This window comes from Bos javanicus, chromosome 15 (assembly GCF_032452875.1).
Source record: "Bos javanicus breed banteng chromosome 15, ARS-OSU_banteng_1.0, whole genome shotgun sequence".
In the NCBI taxonomy this organism is placed as follows: Eukaryota; Metazoa; Chordata; class Mammalia; order Artiodactyla; family Bovidae; genus Bos; species Bos javanicus.
The window spans coordinates 55,505,533-55,526,155 of record NC_083882.1 but is presented as its reverse complement, the minus strand read 5'-3'; the positions used below and the strand labels follow the sequence as shown (position 1 = coordinate 55,526,155).

The following is a 20,623-nucleotide window of genomic DNA, read 5'->3' as shown; positions in this document are numbered from 1 at the left end:
TGCCCAAAGTAACCTGGCGGTTTAGGACTGGAACCTAGATGAAGGACCAAAGCCCATGGTTCCTCCACCATACCTCCATTTATTAAACTGGTGAAAGGAGGACACGTCAAAAGAGAAGGAAAAAACAATGAAAACTATACTCAGAGAAAACAATTAGTCTCGCTTAGTTCAATACAATAGTTACCTTTCTGAGAAAGTATGAAAGGGAAAACAAAATGAAACAAAAACATTTTTAAACACTAACAATGATCTTTCAATTCCAGAGGACAGGTAGGATTACAGCCATCTGCTTGCTTCCAGTCTTGCCCCTCAGGTCTGTTCCATAATCATCATGGTTAGAATTCAAATCCACACTCCTGAGCATGCCACTCATCTCCAGGCAGCCTTTCAACAACTCCCCATCACCAACACAGTAAACAAGAAATAAAACATTTCAAAAATCAACAGATCCCAAAAGAGAAAGCTGTTTATAGACTCGTTAACCTAGAAGGAATAATAATAAAGAGAAGAAAAGTTAACTTCTAAATTAAAGGCTTGCTTATAATTTCTGGGCTCCAAAATCACTGCAAATGGTGACTGCAGCCATGAAATTAAAAGACGCTTACTCCTTGGAAGGAAAGTTATGACCAACCTAGATAGCATATTCAAAAGCAGAGACATTACTTTGCCAACAAAGGTTCGTCTAGTCAAGGCTATGGTTTTTCCTGGGGTCATGTATGGATGTGAGAGTTGGACTGTGAAGAAGGCTGAGCCCCGAAGAATTGATGCTTCTGAACTGTGGTGTTGGAGAAGACTCTTGAGAGTCCCTTGGACTGCAAGGAGATCCAACCAGTCCATTCTGAAGGAGATCAGCCCTGGGATTTCTTTGGAGGGAATGATGCTAAAGCTGAAACTCCAGTACTTTGGCCACCTCATGCGAAGAGTTGACTCATTGGAAAAGACTCTGATGCTGGGAGGGATTGGGGGCAGGAGGAGAAGGGGCCGACAGAGGATGAGATGGCTGGATGGCATCATTCACTCGATGGACATGAGTCTGGGTGAACTCCGGGAGTTGGTGATGGACAGGGAGGCCTGGCGTGCTGCGGTTCATGGGGTCGCAAAGAGTTGGACACGACTGAGCGACTGATCTAATCTAATCTAATCTAATCTATAATTCGTAAGTTTACTTTTCTCATTTCAAAACTGTAAAATAAAGGAAATTTCAAATGCCAGTTAAAGAGCAACATTGACACCTTGTGGTGAACATCCTGAAGTATGAAATGTGACGAGTGGAGGGTCTCCTAATTAAACGTCTGCTTACATGAAAACTAATGCTTAATCCAGGGATTTCCAAGGGTTAGGAAGCAGAAATCAGTTACCATCATACATACTGAATGTAAATTTGGAAAGAGCTGCTCTTTCTTTGGCAACACTGGAATTAGTCTAAATTCCTAACTGTTGGCAGAAGAGTACAACCTTAGGTCATTGTTTTCCTACAAAATATGGTACAACACATCCATCAGAAGGGGCTATAATGCTAGCTAGGGTCATAGATGCTCCAAAAGCAGCCTTTAGTCAAGATTTCCTATTTTTTTGTATGACATTTACGAATAAAAGGTGGGACATTATCAATTCATAGTAGCTACCAACACAAAAACACAGTGAAAGTTACTAACAGGAGACATGGGTTCTAACCCTGACTCCAAACAGTATTGAGAATTTAGTGGAGTAAGTCATATTAAAAAATTCAGACTCTGTATTTTCACATAAAATCACAGATCAAGAAGTAACAATTAAAAAAAAAAAAAAAGAAATCATCAGGAAAGGAAAAGATATATTTTTAAAAATTACTCCATCCAGGAACAACGTTGCCTGAGTTGAGGAGGGGAAACAATGAACAAAATTGATTAGCACCACATTAACTTTCTCAGCAATCACTTTATATACAGCTCATGATAAGAACAGTGGGAAGAGAACTTTTAATCGAGCAGATACATGACAATTACTCTGAACTGTGAATTAGCAAAGAAAGTTCCATCTTACTCATTAACATTGACAAGTACAATTTAAAGTTTCTAGCTCCAGAGTAACTTTCCAGGTTCAGCCAATTTACTTGATAAACAGACATTAGATTTGGTTCAGAAAAAAGTATATCTGTGTTACCAGCTAAAAATGATTTACATAAAGGTGATGAGCAAGCAATTATTAACAAGGTTATTCAAACTGCTGACACACCTAAGGAATCTAGAAGGCACTCCAGAAGTGAAACTCCCCAGAGACATTTCATTGCAAGATCAGTGTTAATTAACTGAGCAACTACCAAACTAATTTTATGATTTTGCATTTATGGAGGGCTCTGTGACTCTGTGACCCCATGGACTGTAGCCTACCAGGCTTCTCTGTCCATGGGATTTTCCAGGCAATAGTACTGGAGTGGATTGCCATTTCCTTCTCCAGGGGATCTTCCCGACCCAGGGATCGAACCCAGGTCTCCCGCATTGTAGACAGACACTTTACCGCCTGAGCCACCAGGGAAGCATTGTACCATTATGCTACACGCACCCAATAACCACCAGTCTAGGACAAGTCAGAGCGTGAAAAGGGTTTGCAAATTTTGTTTGCCAGAAAACCTTCATACCAATCTCTAGTCTGGCTCTTACTTGGTGTGTGTCCCCTCGCTAAGTACTGATAAGTAACTGACTGCCCCTTGGCCTCAGCTTCTACATGGAAGACAAAAGCTGATCCCTGATGTGGGAGCACAGAAAACTTCTAGGAGAAAAAGGTAATAGATGTGAAACGCTTGTAAATTAAACAAATTGTAACACCACTGCTTCTATGTTTTAGAATATCAAAGAGGTTAAATGAATTAGGATAAATCAAGGATAATTAAAGTCACAGGCAAGTCAGTCAACACATTCTCCACTATACCAAGTTGATTCCCAAGATTCCACAGTCTTTCTTCAGCTCTTATTCTCCTGGATCATTATTGTACAGAGCCTTCAGGAAAGGAAAGTGAAGTTGCTCAGTCGTGTCTGACTCTTTGCAACCCCACAGACTGTAGCCTACCAAGCTCCTCCATCCATGGGATTTTCCAGGCTAGAGTACTGCAGTGGGTTGCCATTTCCTTTTCCAGGGGATCTTCCCGACCCAGGGATCGAACCCTGGTCTCCTGCACTGCAGGCAGACGCTTTACCCTCTAAGCCACCAGGGCCTTCAATACCCCTTAAATCTCTATTTTCTTAGATTCTATGATACTACCTTTCCCAAATTCTCTTCTTCTCACTGACTCGGTATTTCTTTTGCTTTTAACTTTACTGATTTCTCTAATAACATAATAAAATCTCATACTTCAAAAATATCTTTAAATATAATAGTATCTATAACTCTCATTTTATTGAGGAAAACAGGCCAAGAAATATTAGTGGCTTACTCACAATTCAAACTATTTCTGTGCATCCCTCTTTTCAATACTTAAAACTCAATGTAATCCAAACTGAATAGGCTCAAAAATAAGAGTTATATATTTTGACACAACTTGTTTTCTATCGCTACCATTCAATTACTAAATTCTGTCCATTCTGGTACATATCCTAAGAAGTCAAAGTATCCCTCAGGTAAAAATCAAAGGACAAATGTGTGTGGTTACTTTAGTTGAAATCATTGTCTCTTAAGAGCAATTTACATAGTCCATATGACCAAACTCTCTATCATTCTGTATAACAAGATTCAAGATTTGCAAAGGAAAGGCTCATTTAATAACGTTTACAAAATAAACAACCATCCAATTGGACAAGGGTCCAATCATCTTTCTGGACTCTTCCTCCAGCAGATATATAGAGGATGTCTAATGGTCTGAAATTTATGATGTGTTATATAAACATTAGGAAAAGACTGCCAAAATCGAGTTTCAATGAACCATCTGTCTGAGTAGGGTGAACATAGGTTGAGTGTCACTGTTAACTTTATTTTAAACTGCATTTATTTTGGTAGCCTGCCTCCTGGGAAAATGTCCTTGATGATCTACCACACTGAAAATTAAAACCAAATTAAAAAATCATACAAAATTAAACCCAGACATTAGGAAAATACAGAGCTGAAGCAGTTAAGCCTAGCAGGTCAAAACTCTAAGCTATGTCTAGGGCTATTGGACAGCTTTTGTAAGTAATGGCATCATTGGTAAAATTTTGATAAGTCTAAATTTATACCTCTGGTTTCTGCTCTTTATAGTGCAGAAGACCGGACACAGCTCATGTCCCTACTTTAAGATCACTAGCTTCCAATCATTCTCTTCCACTGTCCACAGGAAAAAAATGGCATTTGAAAGGCTTTGTAAAAGAGATAAACTTAAATAACTGTAGCTACAAAATTTATGAACCTCTCACTAAAAAATGCTGTTTGAGTAACAGCTTCTAAAGCTCCCATACATTTCCTCACACTGAAATGTCACAAACTCAGAATGAGGAAGATTCTTTAGAAAATGCAAGAGGACTCTAAGAAGTTTCTTACCGCAGCAAAGAGAAGACATCATAAGAATTGCGAACACAGTTCTGATCCACCTGAAGAAGAATATTCTTCTGAGCATTTGAATAACCCTAAAAGATATTGATCAACAAATTAATCAAAGTAAAACAAAATATGTGTCCAAATTAAGCATGATGTTTGTCTTTTTTAAATTATGATTTAATAATAACTCAGTAGATTCAAATCATTAAGAAATTACAAAAAAATTAAGAAACACTTTCACATAATTGAAGTTTAACATTTTAGGCAAGTGAATTTAAAATAAATTTCCTCTAATATTTTCCCACAGAAACAATGTTTCACATTATAAATTTTGGTGAACTTCCCAGCGAAACCCCAGAAGTCTTTTTAACATATTATGTGCCTGAAGAAGAGTATTAACAATAATATTTCAAGTATGCCTAGCCAACATATGTAATGTTTTTATGGGAGAAAAGGCATTCCAAGTTTTAATTAGGAATACCTGAAACAAATATTTCCACTCAGTAGTGTTAAGGTGTTGGGAGCAAGGACGGTTTCTACAGCGAACACAGCACAATTCCTTAAGAAGAACAGAACAGCTATCTGGCATTTCAGAAAAGCAAAGTAAATAGTAGTTAAGAAAAGAGGACTCTGGACCCAGATGACCTGGATTACAATTTAAGCCCTTAACACACCAGTTCTGTAACCTTGAGCAAGGCACCTAACTTCTTTCAGTTTAACGTTGGTTTCTCATCTATAACATGGAGATGATAATACTATCTACCTCACAAATTGTCATGGGAATTAAAAGAGCTAATATTTGTAAAATCAAAGGTATGTATAAGCAGTGTATAAATGCTTGCTATAATGCTAATAGAAGCATTTTCCAAAAATTACATTGCTGCAGATATTAAAAGGTTATTAGGAGAATATTATGAAGAACTTCATGCTAACAAATTTGAGAACTTAGATTAATTAGACAAATTCCTTGAAAAACTACAACATGCCAAAATTGATGAATAATAGCTGAGTAATAACTCTATAACTATTTTTAAGTGAATAATTGAAAAATCTTTCCACAAAAATAGTCTTGGTCCAGGTTGCTTCACTGAATTATATCAAATGTTTAAGAAATGTCATCAATTTAGTACAAACTCCTAAAACAGAGTAGAAAGGAACAATTTCCAACTACATTACTGACACTAAACCTTCTCTCTCTCTCTCTCTCTCTCTCTCTCTCACACACACACACACACACACACAGAGATAATTATAAGTCAATATCCTCATGATTACAGACACAAAAATCCCTAGCAAAACATTAGAAAGTTGAACCAGAAATACATTGTAAGGATAAAACAATAACACTTCATTTTGACTGAATTTACTTTAAGAATGCAAGAGTGGTTTAGTATTTAATATCAATCAATTAGCAAATAAATGAAGCAATCATTATAAATCTACCTTTATGGGCACACAATAATAAAGATGTAACATGATGATAAAAATGGGGGAAAAGAGCCCATAGAGAAGAAAAGTTTTATATAATACTAAAACTAATATTAACTTTAGCTAAACGTACAAATTAAAATGTTAACTATAATCCTTGGGGCAGCCACTAAGAAAATAACTAAAAGATGAATAGTGAAAGAAATGAGAAAGGACTCAAATGTTACATGAGAAAATAACTAATACAAAAGAAGGTAATAATGGAAGAAATGAGGAACAAAAAGAAATAAAACAAATCAAAGAATGGCAGAAGTCCTTGCGCCTGTAATTACAGTAAGTGTTAATGAATTAAATTACACTACAATTAAAAGGCAGAGATTGGCAAAATGGATTTTCTTTTAATGATCCACAATATGCTATCTACACTGCAATCCCTATCAAGCTACCAACAGTATTCTTCACAGAGCTAGAACAAATAATTTCACAATTTGTATGGAAATACAAAAAACCTCGAATAGCCAAAGCGATCTTGAGAAAGAAGAATGGAACTGGAGGAATCAACCTACCTGACTTCAGGCTCTACTACAAAGCCACAGTCATCAAGACAGTATGGTACTGGCACAAAGACAGAAATATAGATCAATGGAACAAAATAGAAAGCCCAGAGATAAATCCACGCACATATGGACACCTTATCTTTGACAAAGGAGGCAAGAATATACAATGGATTAAAGACAATCTCTTTAACAAGTGGTGCTGGGAAATCTGGTCAACCACTTGTAAAAGAATGAAACTAGAACACTTTCTAACACCATATACAAAAATAAACTCAAAATGGATTAAAGATCTCAACGTAAGACCAGAAACTATAAAACTCCTAGAGGAGAACATAGGCAAAACACTCTCTGACATACATCATAGCAGGATCCTCTATGACCCACCTCCCAGAATACTGGAAATAAAAGCAAAAATAAACAAATGGGACCTAATTAAACTTAAAAGCTTCTGCATCAAAGGAAACTATTAGCAAGGTGAAAAGACAGCCTTCAGAATGGGAGAAAATAATAGCAAATGAAGCAACCGACAAACAACTAATCTCAAAAATATACAAGCAACTCCTCCAGCTCAACTCCAGAAAAATAAATGACCCAATCAAAAAATGGGCCAAAGATCTAAATAGACATTTCTCCAAAGAAGACATACAGATAGCTAACAAACACATGAAAAGATGCTCAACATCACTCATTATCAGAGAAATGCAAATCAAAACTACTATGAGATATCATTTCACACCAGTCAGAATGGCTGCGACCCAAAAGTCTACAAATAATAAATGCTGGAGAGGGTGTGGAGAAAAGGGAACCCTCTTACATTGTTGGTGGGAATGCAAACTAGTACAGCCACTATGGAGAACAGTGTGGAGATTCCTTAAAAAACTGGAAATAGAACTGCCTTATGATCCAGCAATCCCACTGCTGGGCATACACACTGAGGAAACCAGAAGGGAAAGAGACACGTGTACCCCAATGTTCATCGCAGCACTGTTTGTAATAGCCAGGACATGGAAGCAACCTAGATGTCCATCAGCAGATGAATGGATAAAGAAAGCTGTGGTACATATACACAATGGAGTATTACTCAGCCATTAAAAAGAATACATTTGAATCAGTTCTAATGAGGTGGATGAAACTGGAGCCTATTATACAGAGTGAAGTAAGCCAGAAGGAAAAACATAAATACAATATACTAACGCATATATATGGAATTTAGAAAGATGGTAACGATAACCCTGTATACGAGACAGCAAAAGAGACACTGATGTATAGAACAGGCTTATGGACTCTGTGGGAGAGGGAGAGGGTGGGAAGATTTGGGAGAATGGCATTAAAGATTTTGTATTTTAAAATAAAAAATTAATAAAAAAAAAAAGAGATGCACTTGAGAATCAAAAACACAAATAGGTTGAAAATGGAAGGATGGAAAGATATTCTATGTAAGTAGTAACCAAAAGAGAGCTGGCATGTATAAACTAATATCAGACAAATAGACATTAAAACAAAACAGGTGACCAAAACAGACATTATGCTGTTTTAAAAGGCTCAAGAAGACATAAATGATTATAAACATATATGGACTTAACAACATATAACAAAACATACGAAGTCAAAACCATAAAAACTAAAATGAGAAACAGCAGAAGTCAACATCCCACTTTTACCAATGGATAGCACAACCATAAAAAAGAGAAAGAAGGAAACAAAAAACATCAATAATACCATAAATCAACCAGACCTAACAGATGTATACAGCATGTTCCACTCAACAACCACCATACAAATATTCTCAAATGCATACAGAATATTCTCTAGGATAGACCATATGTTGTCATCAAAAAAATCTCAATAGATTTCTAAACACTGAAATCACACAAAATATCTCTTCTGATCATAATGGAATGAAACTAAAAATCAGTAACAAAAGGAAATTTGGAAAATTCACAAACTATGAAGTAAACATACTCTTAAATGGCCAGTGGGTCAAAGAACAAATCATAGGCAAATTATTAAATGCTACATTACATAAAAATACAACATATCAAAACATAGGATACAGTGAAAAAGTGCTCAGAGTGAAAAATGCAGCTGTAAATATTTACATTAAAAAGAAGAAAAAGGAGAGAGTTCGAATCAGTAATGTAATCTTCCACCTTAAGGAACAATAAAAAGAAACCTAAACCCAAAGTAAGAAGGAAGCAAATAATAAAGATTAGGGCAGAGATCCTGGTGGCTCAGATGGTAAAGAGCCTGTCTGCAACACGGGAGATCCAGATTCAACCCCCGGGTCAGGAAGATCCCCTGGAGAAGAGAATGGCAGCCCACTCCAGTATTCTTGCCTGGATAATTCCACGGACAGAGGAGCCTGGAGGGCTACAGTCCATGGGGTCACAAAGTCGGACACGACCGAGCAACTAACCCTTTCCGTGAAATACAGAATAAAAAACAATAGAGAAAAATCAATAAAACTAACTTAGTTCCCTGAAAGAGCCAATAAAACTGACAAACATTAAGCCAGACCAACCAAGAAAAGAGGAGAGAACGCTCCAATCACTAAAATCAGGAATGAAAGTGAGAACATTACCATTAATCTTACAAAGACAGGAAATATTAATTATAGAAGAATACTATAAGAACCTCTTGATGAAATTGAAAGAAGAGAGTGTAAAGGTTGGCTTAAAACTCAACATTCAAAAAACTAAGATCATGGCATCCAGTCCCATCACTTTATGGCAAATAGATGGGAAAACAATGGAAACAGTGAGAAACTTTATTTTCTTGGGCTCCGAAATCACTGCAGATGGTAACTGCAGCCATGAAATTAAAAGGCGCTTGCTCCTTCGAAGAAAAGCTATGATCAGTGTAGACAAACATTACTTTGCCAACAATGGTCCATCTAGTCAAAGCTATGGGTTTTCCAGTAGCCATATATGGATGTGAGTGTTGGACTGTAAAGAAACCTGAGAGCTAAAGAATCGATGCTTTTGAACTGCGATATTGGTGAAGACTTCTGAGTCTCTTGGACTGCAAGGAGATCCAACCAGTCCATCCTAAAGGAAATCAGTCCTGAATATTCACTGGAAGGACTGATGCTGAAGCTGAAACTCCAATACTTTGGCCACCTGATGTGAAGAACTGACTCATTGGAAAAGACCCTGATGCTGGGAAAGATTGAAGACAGGCAGAGAAGGGTACGACAGAGGATGAGATGGTTGGATGGCATCACCAACGCATCACCGACTCGATGGACATGAGTTTGAGCAAGCCCCTGGAGTTGGTGATGACAGGGAAGCCTGGCGTGCTACAGTCCATAGGGTTGCAAAGAGTTGGACATGACTGAGCTACTGAACCGAACTGATGAACAACTGTATGCCAACAAATCACGGAACCTAGATAAAATGAAAATTCCTAGAACAGAAACTCCCAAAAGCGATTCAGGAAAAAACAGAAAATCTGGACCAATCTACAAGTTGTCAAAGAGTTTAGCTACGATACTCCATGGTACCACCTCCTTGGCATCCATTTTGTGTGGCCAAGCAGCCGTTAGGGACCTTACACCAACACTAGACCCCTCTTCAGGGAAGTGCATGCCCTAGATTGCAGGCTGCAGTTACACGCAAACGTAGATTCTGTTAATACTTGTGATCAACAGTCTCCCCTGCTTCCCAGGACCTGTATGCTCTACATGCCCCTTAGATAAAAATCCCCATGGAGCTTACCAAAACCCTGCTCTTTTGGTTTGAACTGAACAACCCAGCCCAAGCCCAGGAACCCCAAAGCACTCTACACACAGACTCTAATGAAGACATGTGTCCCAGATCCTCCATTTCTCTGTCTGCACTCTGCCTTGACCTCCCCATGTGGCCACTTCAAAGCCTTCTCTATAATTCCTCCAGAATCTATGAGTAACAAATGTCTCTATTTCAATTTCTCTTGTGGTTTTCTGTGCTCCACTCAACAAACGTTAATTTAACAAAGTTATAACAAAACTAAAGAAGTTAAATCAGTAATCATAAAACTCCCAGCAAAGAAAAGCCCAGAACTGCATAATTTGGCAAAAACTACCAATCATTTAAAGAAAAAAATAACACCAATCCTTCTCAAAGTCTTCCAAAAAATGAAAGAGGAGGAAATACTTCTTAACTCATTCTATGAGACCAGTATTACCCTGATCCCAAGCCAGATAATAACATCACAAGAAAATTATAGACCAATATCCCTTATATTATAATATATATAACATATATACACACATTATAGAGAAAAGAATCCTTAACAAAATACCCTTGAACAAAGAGAGGGTGGGGGCAATGACCCCTACATGGTTAAAAATCCACATATAACTTTACAGTCGGTTCTCTGTATCCACAGTTCCATATGCACTGCTCTGCATCCATGGATTTGACCAACTGTACATTATGTAGTACTGTGGTTCAGACTTATTGGAAAAAAAAAAAACCCACACATAAGTAGCCCTGCCCAATTCAAACACATGTTATTCAAGAGTCAAATGTATTAGCAAAGCTAATCTGGTCTAGCAATTCTACTTATGGGAATATACCCAAAAGAACTGAAAGCAAAAACTCAAAGAAAGAGAAATTTGTACACCCACGTTCATAGGAGCATTATTCACAGTAGTCGAGGGGTGGAAGTAACCGAAGTGTTCATCAACAGATTAACAGATAAAATGTGGTTTATTCATATAACGGAATACTAGTTATCCTTAAAAAGGAAAGAAATTCTGACACACGCTGTAACACGCATGACCCTTAAAGACATTATGTTATGTAAAACAAGCTAGTGACAAAAGGACAAATATTGTGTGGTTCCACCGTATGAGGCACCGAGAGCAGTCAGATTCATAGAAACAGGAAGTAGAAGGGTGAGTGCCAGAGACTCGAGGAGGAGGGAGATGGGGAGTTATTGCTTAAAGGGTAGACAGAGAGTTCCAGTTTCACGAGACAGAAAGAGTTCTGGAGAGGGACAGTAGTGACAGCTGTAAAACAAGGTGAATGTCCTTAATGCCACCAAACTGTACACTTAAAATGGTTAAGACAGTGAATTTTCTATTATGTATATTTCACAATTAAAATAATTTTTTAGAAAAAGATTTATACACCAGGAACAAGTGGTATTTACCCAAGGTATGTAAAGGTGGTTTGATAAATGAAAATCAAGCCAACACAACATATCAAGTTGAAGGATTCATATTTCCCAATTCCATGTTTGCTACAAAGCAACACTAATCAAAACAGCACTGTACTGGCGCAATGACAGACACACACATCAGTGAGGCAGAGCCAAGGGTACAGACATACATTCATCTATCTACAGTCAACTGGTTTTAAACAAAGGTGTCAGGACTGAGAGAAAGAACAGTATTTCAACAGTGATGCTGAAACAACTAAATGGCCACATGCAAAATAATAAAGTTGGACCCATTCCTAACACCATGTACAAAACTTGCAACTAGGATCAAAGACATAAGTGTTAAGACTAAAACAACAAAACCATTAACGCACCTAATGGTTGCCAACCCTAGTATACTGCTGTTGGGAACACAAAATGGTCAGCAGCTATGGAAAAAAGTTTGGCAATTCCTCAAAAAGTGAAGTACAGAATTACTATATCATCTAGCGATTCCACTCCAAGGTATAAAACCAAAAGAACTGAAAACAAATTCTTGTACATAAATGTTCACAGCAGCACTACTCACAACAGCCAAAAGGTAGAAACAATTCAAACATCCATCAGTGGATGAACAGATAACTAAATATGGTATATTCATACAACGGGATATCACTCAGCCAAAAAGAGAAGTACTGACACATGCTATATTTGGATGCACCTCAAAAACACTAAGCAGCCAGACATTAAAGGTTACGTATTGTATGATTCCATTTATATTCAATACTCAGAATAAGTGAAACCATAGAGAGAAAAGCAAGTTGGCAGTTGCTGGGGGTTGGGGAACACCAAATGGAGAGTGAACGTTTAATGGCATTTTCTTTTGCTGTGATAAAAATGTTATGCAACTTGTTGGAGATAGTGTTTCCACAACATTGTGAACGTTCCCAATGCCACTGAATCACACACTTTAAAATGCTTAGGGAATTCCCTGGTGGTCCAGTGGTTATGACTCGGTGCTTTCACTGCTTGGGCCTGGGTTTGATCCCTGGTGAGGAAACTAAGATTCCACAAGCTGTGCAATGAGGCCAAAAAAAAACAGAAAAGCATAAATTCATGTTATATAAATTTCAACCCAATTAAAAAGAGAGGGAGCTGGCTATGAAATAATCTACATATCATGAGGGCAGCTGAAGAGAAAAGACAGAGACAGAAGATAATCCTACAAATGAGCTACAAAAAGACACGAGAAATAAACTTCAGATTCTCAGGAGAAATGATTGGTGACACTCCACTTAGCTGTTCTTATTTTATGCAAAAAGCTGCCAAACATCTTTTCTACTAAAAACGTATCCACACTCACATATAACTAAAAGCAACACATTATAGCAAGAACTCTGGGTCTTAATCCACTCTGCCTGTTATAGAAGTGAAAAAAACCATTTAAATCCTCTAGGTCTTAGTTTCTTTAACAATAAAATGAGATGAGACTACTACTAATATAAACAATGAACAATAATAGCCAAACACAAAAGTAACATGTGTGAGCATTTATAGTATTCCAGGGAGTGTTGTTTTTCACGTTAAATGAACGTTGTGATATTAACGTTAAAGGTAAACATACATAATACTCATGAGACCCTGTGAAACAGGTACTATTCTTATCCCCACTTTAAAGGTAAGGAAACTGAGACACAGGGAGGATTAAGTGGAAGAGCCATGCAGTCTGGCTCCACAGCTTGTGTTCTTAATGACCATGCTTTACTTGATCTCTAAGACCTTTTCCAGTTCTCAAATTCTGGGTCCATGTACATTTAAGGCAACTCAAGGACATTATTAAACCCTTCTGCTTCAGCCACAACACAGCAATTAACATTCTTGAAATATGCTAAGAGCCTTGCTCTGAATGACATCTAACGTCACCAGATGTGCAATCCCGACAGACCTCTGATGAAGGATCATGATGGAAAGAAATGGCTCATTTGTATCTGGTTATCTGTGTGAGATACTGCCAAGTGCCAAAGAGCCCCGAGGAGATTTACATGTCACTCAAAATTCTCCTGAAGCCAGGCCTAACAATTCTTTTTCCAAGAAGCAAACAGGATAGGCACCAGTCTGGGTGAGTGCCTATTAAACTGCTCAAGGAAACAGATAATTTCACATACTCAAAGACCAAAAGTAATTCCAGGCAGATGATCAGGTGTGTTACTAGATCAGTGATCTACAAATTTTCTCAGTCGAAGGCCAGATTGTAAATATTTCAGGCTTTGCAAGCCACATCATCACCATTGCATACTTTCCTTTGTTTTCGCCTTCAGATTCTTTACAAATGTAAAAACCATTCTTAGCTCGCAGGTCACATAAAAACATGTGGGGACTGTGATTTGCTTATTCATGTACTAGATCACTGAATAAGTCAACTTTTAAAATGTGTTACTGTACGTTTTGAGAGTTGTCAGCTACTAAAACAGTCAAAGACAATCCTTTATTAAAACTCTAAAAGTTCTACTAAAATAATCCTGTGGACAAGATAACTGTTTATGAAGCAAACAACAATATACACATATACCTATTCATTTCAGTGTTTACTGAATATCTAATACATACAAGATGTCAGGCAATTTCTATCATCCTTATAAAAGTATACAACCTAATAAAGTATACAACCCAGCTAAGGTTCCAAGTGAAGTAAAACTGCTTGTAAGAAAGGTTAAAAAGAAAAGCTATAGGAGTTCCAATATGGTAAAGATTCCACCTAGTAGAAGCAGAAACATCAAAGGCTGCAGGAGTAGCAATACTTGGGATAGATTAACAAGTACAGAAAGCTGAAGGGCAGTGAAGGAAAGACCCACACAGACTGAACACCTTTAGCTGAAGCATGGCAGTGGGAAAACATAAGCTGTATTCAGAGAAAATTAAACAGTGGTCCAATTTGTTCAGCTCCAATGATGTCAAAATTACTTGGAACACCAGAGGGGAAAATAGTAGGAGATACAGCTACGTGACAAGGTTGAGAGGGCCAGATGCAGAAAGCCTTGAATGTCATACTAAAAAGTGAGACAACCTTCATAAAGGACTCCTGCAAAGTTTCCAACAGTGCAGGCCAATGATCAAAGCTGCACTTAAGGAAGGTTACTCTGGTAATGACACACACGACAAACGAGAGGAAGCAGAAAGCCCAAACACCCACTAGGAGGCTATTTTAGAAATCCACGTGTACTAGAGGGAATGAGAACTCAAATTCTAAAGAATAAAGGAGACAGACAGAGAAAAGAAGTAAAGATAAAAGCAGAGATATACCCAAAAGTACTATACCACTGACTGAATTTAGGTTGATGGAGAAAAGGAAATTAGGTCAGAGATTTGGCCACATCCAGCAGACCAGAAGTAACTCCATACAACCTTTAAAGCAAAGGAATAAAAAAAAAAAATGCAAGTATGCTTTAGGAATAAGATTAATCAGGCAGTGGTGAATGAGACAAAGTGGATACAAAGAGACCAGAGCCACAGGCTCGCCAGGAAACTACTGCAGTAATCCTGCCTTATGAAGGTGCCAGGCCGAGCTTGGATCATGGCAATGGATATGGAAAAGCAGCCAAAAATGAGTGATTTCAAAGAAGGACTCAAGAGTCCAGGAGCTGAATGAATTGAGTGGATGAAAGAAATCAATCAAGGCTAACTGCAAAATTTGAGACCTCGATAAATGGATAAAATAGTTAATAAAAATGCAAAAAAAAAAAAAAAAAGCAAAACATACAACTGGTTGGAAAAGCAAACCTGGAGAGAAAATTAAAGAGATCCATTTAAAATATAATAATTTGCAAACAGAAGATGTCTATGAAGAAGTGGTCAGAAACTATTTAAATAGATGAATGAGAATTTTGAACAACATGCTCTACAACTGATGACAATGAAACAGTATATCCCAGCAGAGTTTTAAATGATCTGCTACTACAACATTCATTCACTCATTCAACAAATATTTACTGAATTATTACTACATGCCCACCACCGTGCTAAGCACTAGGGATAATTCATTTATAGACACTGTCCCTGCTGTTATACAGTGCACAGTCTAGTAAGAAAGAGAGTTGAGCAAATGGGCAATCAGAATATAACTAGCTAAGGACAGCAACAAGAAAAGTGAAAAGCAAGGTTCTATGAGAGTACATAGAGCGTAGATAGAGAGTACATAGAGTACGTAGGGATATGTCACAGAAAACCATTCTCTGGAAATGAGGTCTAAGCTCTAGAACTGAAATGGATAAATTTTAGCTTTTTAAGAAACTGTTATGGGTGAGGTGCTTCAAAATCAAGAATTAGATCACTGTAAGAGGAGCCTGGTAGGCTGCAGTCCATGGGGTCGTGAAGAGTTGGACACGGGACACGACTGAGCGACTTCACTTTCACTTTTCACTTTCATGCATTGGAGAAGGAAATGGCAACCCACTCCAGTGTTCTTGCCTGGAGAATCCCAGGGACGGGGGAGCCTGGTGGGCTGCCGTCTGTGGGGTCGCACAGAGCCAGACACGACTGAAGCGACTTAGCAGCAGCAAGACCTTACAAGTCCATTAATTACTCTGAAATGACTTGAATAACAGGGACACAATGAACATTTTAGAAAGATAAATCTGGCTCCAATGTCAAGAACCAGGAAAGAAACAGATGTTTAGCAGGTATCTCAAGTAGTGATTCAAAAAAGTAACTCAGAAAAAGAGGGGAGTGTTTAGGATGACTCCCTGCTCTGACTTGAGAAAACGCATGGACAACAGTACCACGCACTGAACCAAGGAATACAATAAGGGTGGGGAGACTGAGCTCAGTCTAGGAGCTGTGGAGTGAGTGTCTCTGACATGGCTGGATGGCATCACTGACTCAACAGATGTGAATCTGAGCAAACTCCGGGAGACAGTGAAGGACAGGGAAGCCTGGTGGCCTGGTGTGCTACAGTCCATGGGGTCACAAACAGACAGTCACACGTGACTTAGCAACTGAACAACAATGAGTCTCTGAAACACTCAGCAATCTGACTCAAGTCCAGATATATGGAAGTACTGACTGGAGAAGTAGACTTGGGAGAGATCTGAATCACCCAGACACAATGTGTCGATGAGAAGACAAAAGGTCTGAGTGGAAGCCTGAGGACAATACCTTAAAGGCCCCAGCAAAAGCCTGCCCCGTGGGACTGATAGTAGACTATACATGGGTATACGTGTGTGTGCGTTCAGTCACTCAGTTGTGTCCGACTCTTTGTGACCCCATGGACTGCAGTCTACCAGGCTCCTCTGTCCAAGGGATTCTCCATGCAAGAATACTGGAGTGGGTTGTCATTTCCCACTCTAGGGGAGTTTCCTGACCCAGGGATCAAAGCCATGCCTTCTGCATTGGCAGGCGGATTCTTTACCATTGCACCACCAGGGAAGCCCTAGTAGATTATATACATTACTCTTAAAACTGTTAAGTGAGCTCTGCAAATAGTCCCTCTTCTATTTACTTAGGGAGAATAAGGAATCATAATGGACAATGGAAAAAAAAACCCAAAAACCTGTGGCTCATTCTACTACTTGAGCACATTTTCAGATATAGTGAGCATACTTTTTCAAAAGTTAGTATTTATTTGTACAAGGACAGGGGAGCTTGGTGTGCCGCAGTCCATGGGGTTGCAACAAGTTGGACATGACTGAGTGACTGAACAACAACAATTTGTACAACTCCTCCTAAAATGGCTACCTGAAAAATCAAAAGAAAGCCTGTGTTCCTATGTGTGTATGTCAGTTTGGATATTAACACACTTTTAAGTGTCACTAAGGTTTAAACTGAGAAAAATGGGCATGTACCTCTGTCAAGCACCTTCAAGCCTCAGACACTCACTGCCACTGAGCTCTAATGAAGCCCAGATGCTGAGCTGCTAAGGAGGGAAAGTGAGACTGCTTCCCCGACACTGAACCTGAGCTGAATATGCAGATTCCCCCAGATCCGGTGTGAGGTTTGAGACAGCATATGTTTTCTTCTCCTTCAAAACAGAAGCAATGAAAATAAGAATAATGTTATTAAGCAAAGGTATACAGATCCTGAAACTAACTTCTTTTTTTTTTAATTCAAGTCAATAGGGATGAAGAGGTTCTTCTTCACAAGTGTGAACTGAAGGTTCACACTTCAGTTTTTCAAACTACCCTCAAAAAATGATCACAATCATATTCACACACTCCAAGTATGAAATGGATTAAATGTCACCAATACAACTCCGTAACAAGAGAGTTGACAGTGACCCTGCTGAAGTAGCCATCCTTTAAGAGAAAAGTGTACTACAGAACAGAGACAGGATCCATGTGATCCTGCTGCTGCTGCTGCTGCTGCTGCTAAGTCGCTTCAGTCGTGTCCGACTCTGTGCAACCCCATAGACGGCAGCCAACCAGGCTCCACCATCCCTGGGATTTCCTTCTCCACATGTGATCCTAGTGGACCTCATTCACTCAAGAAAAATATCTTCCAAGCAAAGTCTACACTAAATCCTGGGACTAAAAGAATGAGTAAGAGACAACCTCAGCCCTAAAGAAGATTACACTCTAACAGGAGGAAGGACATACACACAGTTACTATAATTGTGAGAAGTGAGAGGGAAGAGAAGGCAACAGTGATATCATGCTAATTGGGTGCAAAAGTCAAAGAAAGGGTTCCCAGCTTTCTAGAGAAACAATTTAAATAAATGGAAACTGACTCCCAGAGGGGAAAGTTAAAAAAAAAGTCAAGAATGCCCTCACTACAAATCTAAGAAAGAATAATAAAGATGAGTTTACAAAATTTAAACAAAGTTTCAACTCTCTGAATCCCCTAGTGAGGATGAGTCTGGAGCTCTGTTTCTGTTTACTTTCTAAGAACCTAAAACATCTATATGAAGAGCTGTGCTTGGCTTTGAATGTTCCAGTATTAAAATTCTGAAAAGCTCAAAAATTGTGCTAAGGAGACAAGATCCTCCAAATTCATAACAGGAAACGTGGCATTTTCCCAGATTATTCTCTGGCTTCAATGAAGAGAGAGAATGGGGACCACACTGCAGCAGCAGGATTTATAAATATGAATTACAGGATGAGATGATTTTCCAAACATCTGTCAGAAGCTAATCTGATCCAAGAGAAGAGGGGGTGGGGGTAAGGAGAGAGACTTAGAGGAAAGCCAAATAGACTATCGTGTAGAAATTTTGTGGACTTTGGTGGGTTGATGGCATCTTGGGCATTGCATGCCCACTCTACAACGATAAATACCCAAAGTCTGTACAATAATATACTTTATACCATTCAGAGCACTTATGTATGTACCCTCATTTGATCCTAACAATGCACATAGTAGACATCTCTAGGTAAATGTAAAGAAAGTGACATGGTACTTTGACATGCTCTGTGAAGTAGGAAGAAATCTAGAGATACCACGTAGCATAGTTGTCAAGAGGCTTTTGACTAAATCAGACCTGGTTTCAATCACTGTTCTGCTACTTACTAAGTCAAGGATATGGTTTTTCCAGTAGTCATGTATGGATGTGAGAGTTGGACTGTGAAGAAAGAGCACCAAAGAATTGATGCTTTTGAACTGTGGTGTTGGAGAAGACTCTTGAGAGTCCCTCAGATGGCAAGGAGATCCAACCAGTCCTTTCTAAAGGAGATCAGTCCTGAATATTCATTGGAAGGACTGCTGCCGAAGCTGAAACTCCAAACTTTGGCCACCTGATGTGAAGAACTGACTCATTGGAAAAGACCCTGATGCTGGGAAAGATTGAAGGCAGGAGGAGAAGGGGACGACAGAGGATGAGGTGGTTGGATGGCATCACCAACTCAATGGACATGAGTTTGGGTAAACTCCAGGAGTTGGTGATGGACAGAGGCCTGGCGTGCTGTGGTCCATGGGGTCGCAAAGAGTCGAACACGACTGAGTGACTGAACTGAAGTAATCCTGGATTAGTAGTTGAACGTTTTCTTCTAGGATACTGTATCTATAGAATGATGATAACTACCTCATGAAACTGTTATACAGATTAAATAAAACATGAAAAGTAGATAGTATAGTGTCTGACATACAGTAGGCACTCAGTAAACAAAAACTAACAATAATTTTCAAAAGTTCCATATTCACCTGAGTAATACTGTTTTTAGGATACCACACCAGCTCAAATAATTCAGAAACAAAATTTTACCCTGGACTTAAACCGAGCTCACATACCTAGAGGTTTTAGTAACAAAGTTAGTAGTTATTAATTAGAAACAGCCCCTTAGGATCTGTCTGGTCTGTTTCTTGTATTTCATAATCTGCTTGAGGTGGTAGGGTGGGGACAGAGCTCTTCAAGGAAAACTGAATAAAATATGTATAAGAATGAACTATTTTTTGTGATCCTCCAACCTTCACTTGGGAGAAGGAAATGGCAACCCACTCCAGTGTTCTTGCCTGGAGAATCCCAGGGATGGGGGAGCCTCGTGGGCTGCCATCTATGGGGTCGCACAGAGTTGGACACAACTGAAGAGACTTAGCAGCAACCTTCACTTGATGACGTACTGAGAGATCTGGGTAGAAATTATACCATATGCCTTTCTCTGTTGTTAAAATACAGGCAGTACTTGACACACTTAATCCCCACTTCTGAATGTTCCGCTTAAGTACCATGTGGGACGTGCTTTGGAAACAAGTTAGCATCCATGAATTTGACCAGCAAGAGGAAACAGCCATCTTTTTAATTTCTCAGTTCTATAAAGTTAACTAGACAAAAATCTCTTTTCAAAGTTTCAGCATCTTCAGTTTGAAAACAAAAATACTAATACTTCGCCCACCTGAGTTGTTATAAGTTAAAGACAGAATCTTTAACAGCATTTAATCACACAAATAAAAGGATGGAAGAAACCTCAAAAAGCACTTAAAAGAAGAAAATCATCTATTCACCACTTTTACACAGGTGACATGGTATAATGAAGAGCATATCTAGAAAGACAGAGATCTATGTTCTGATCCTGGTTCTGCCACTAAACTCATCCTGATTTCCTGATCATTCA

At 38.6% G+C, this 20,623-nt stretch overlaps 1 protein-coding gene across 5 annotated transcripts in view; it reads right to left on the bottom strand.

The window, feature by feature from the left end:
- The window catches only part of UVRAG (UV radiation resistance associated), a 335,117-nt gene that overhangs the window by 239,366 nt on the left and 75,128 nt on the right, over positions 1–20,623 (bottom strand). For all 5 annotated transcript variants that reach the window (XM_061380900.1, XM_061380904.1, XM_061380901.1 and 2 more), the window contains one exon: positions 4,486–4,571. In XM_061380900.1, the coding sequence (XP_061236884.1) occupies positions 4,486–4,571 (86 nt within the window). The remainder of the gene's footprint in view (positions 1–4,485; positions 4,572–20,623) is intronic.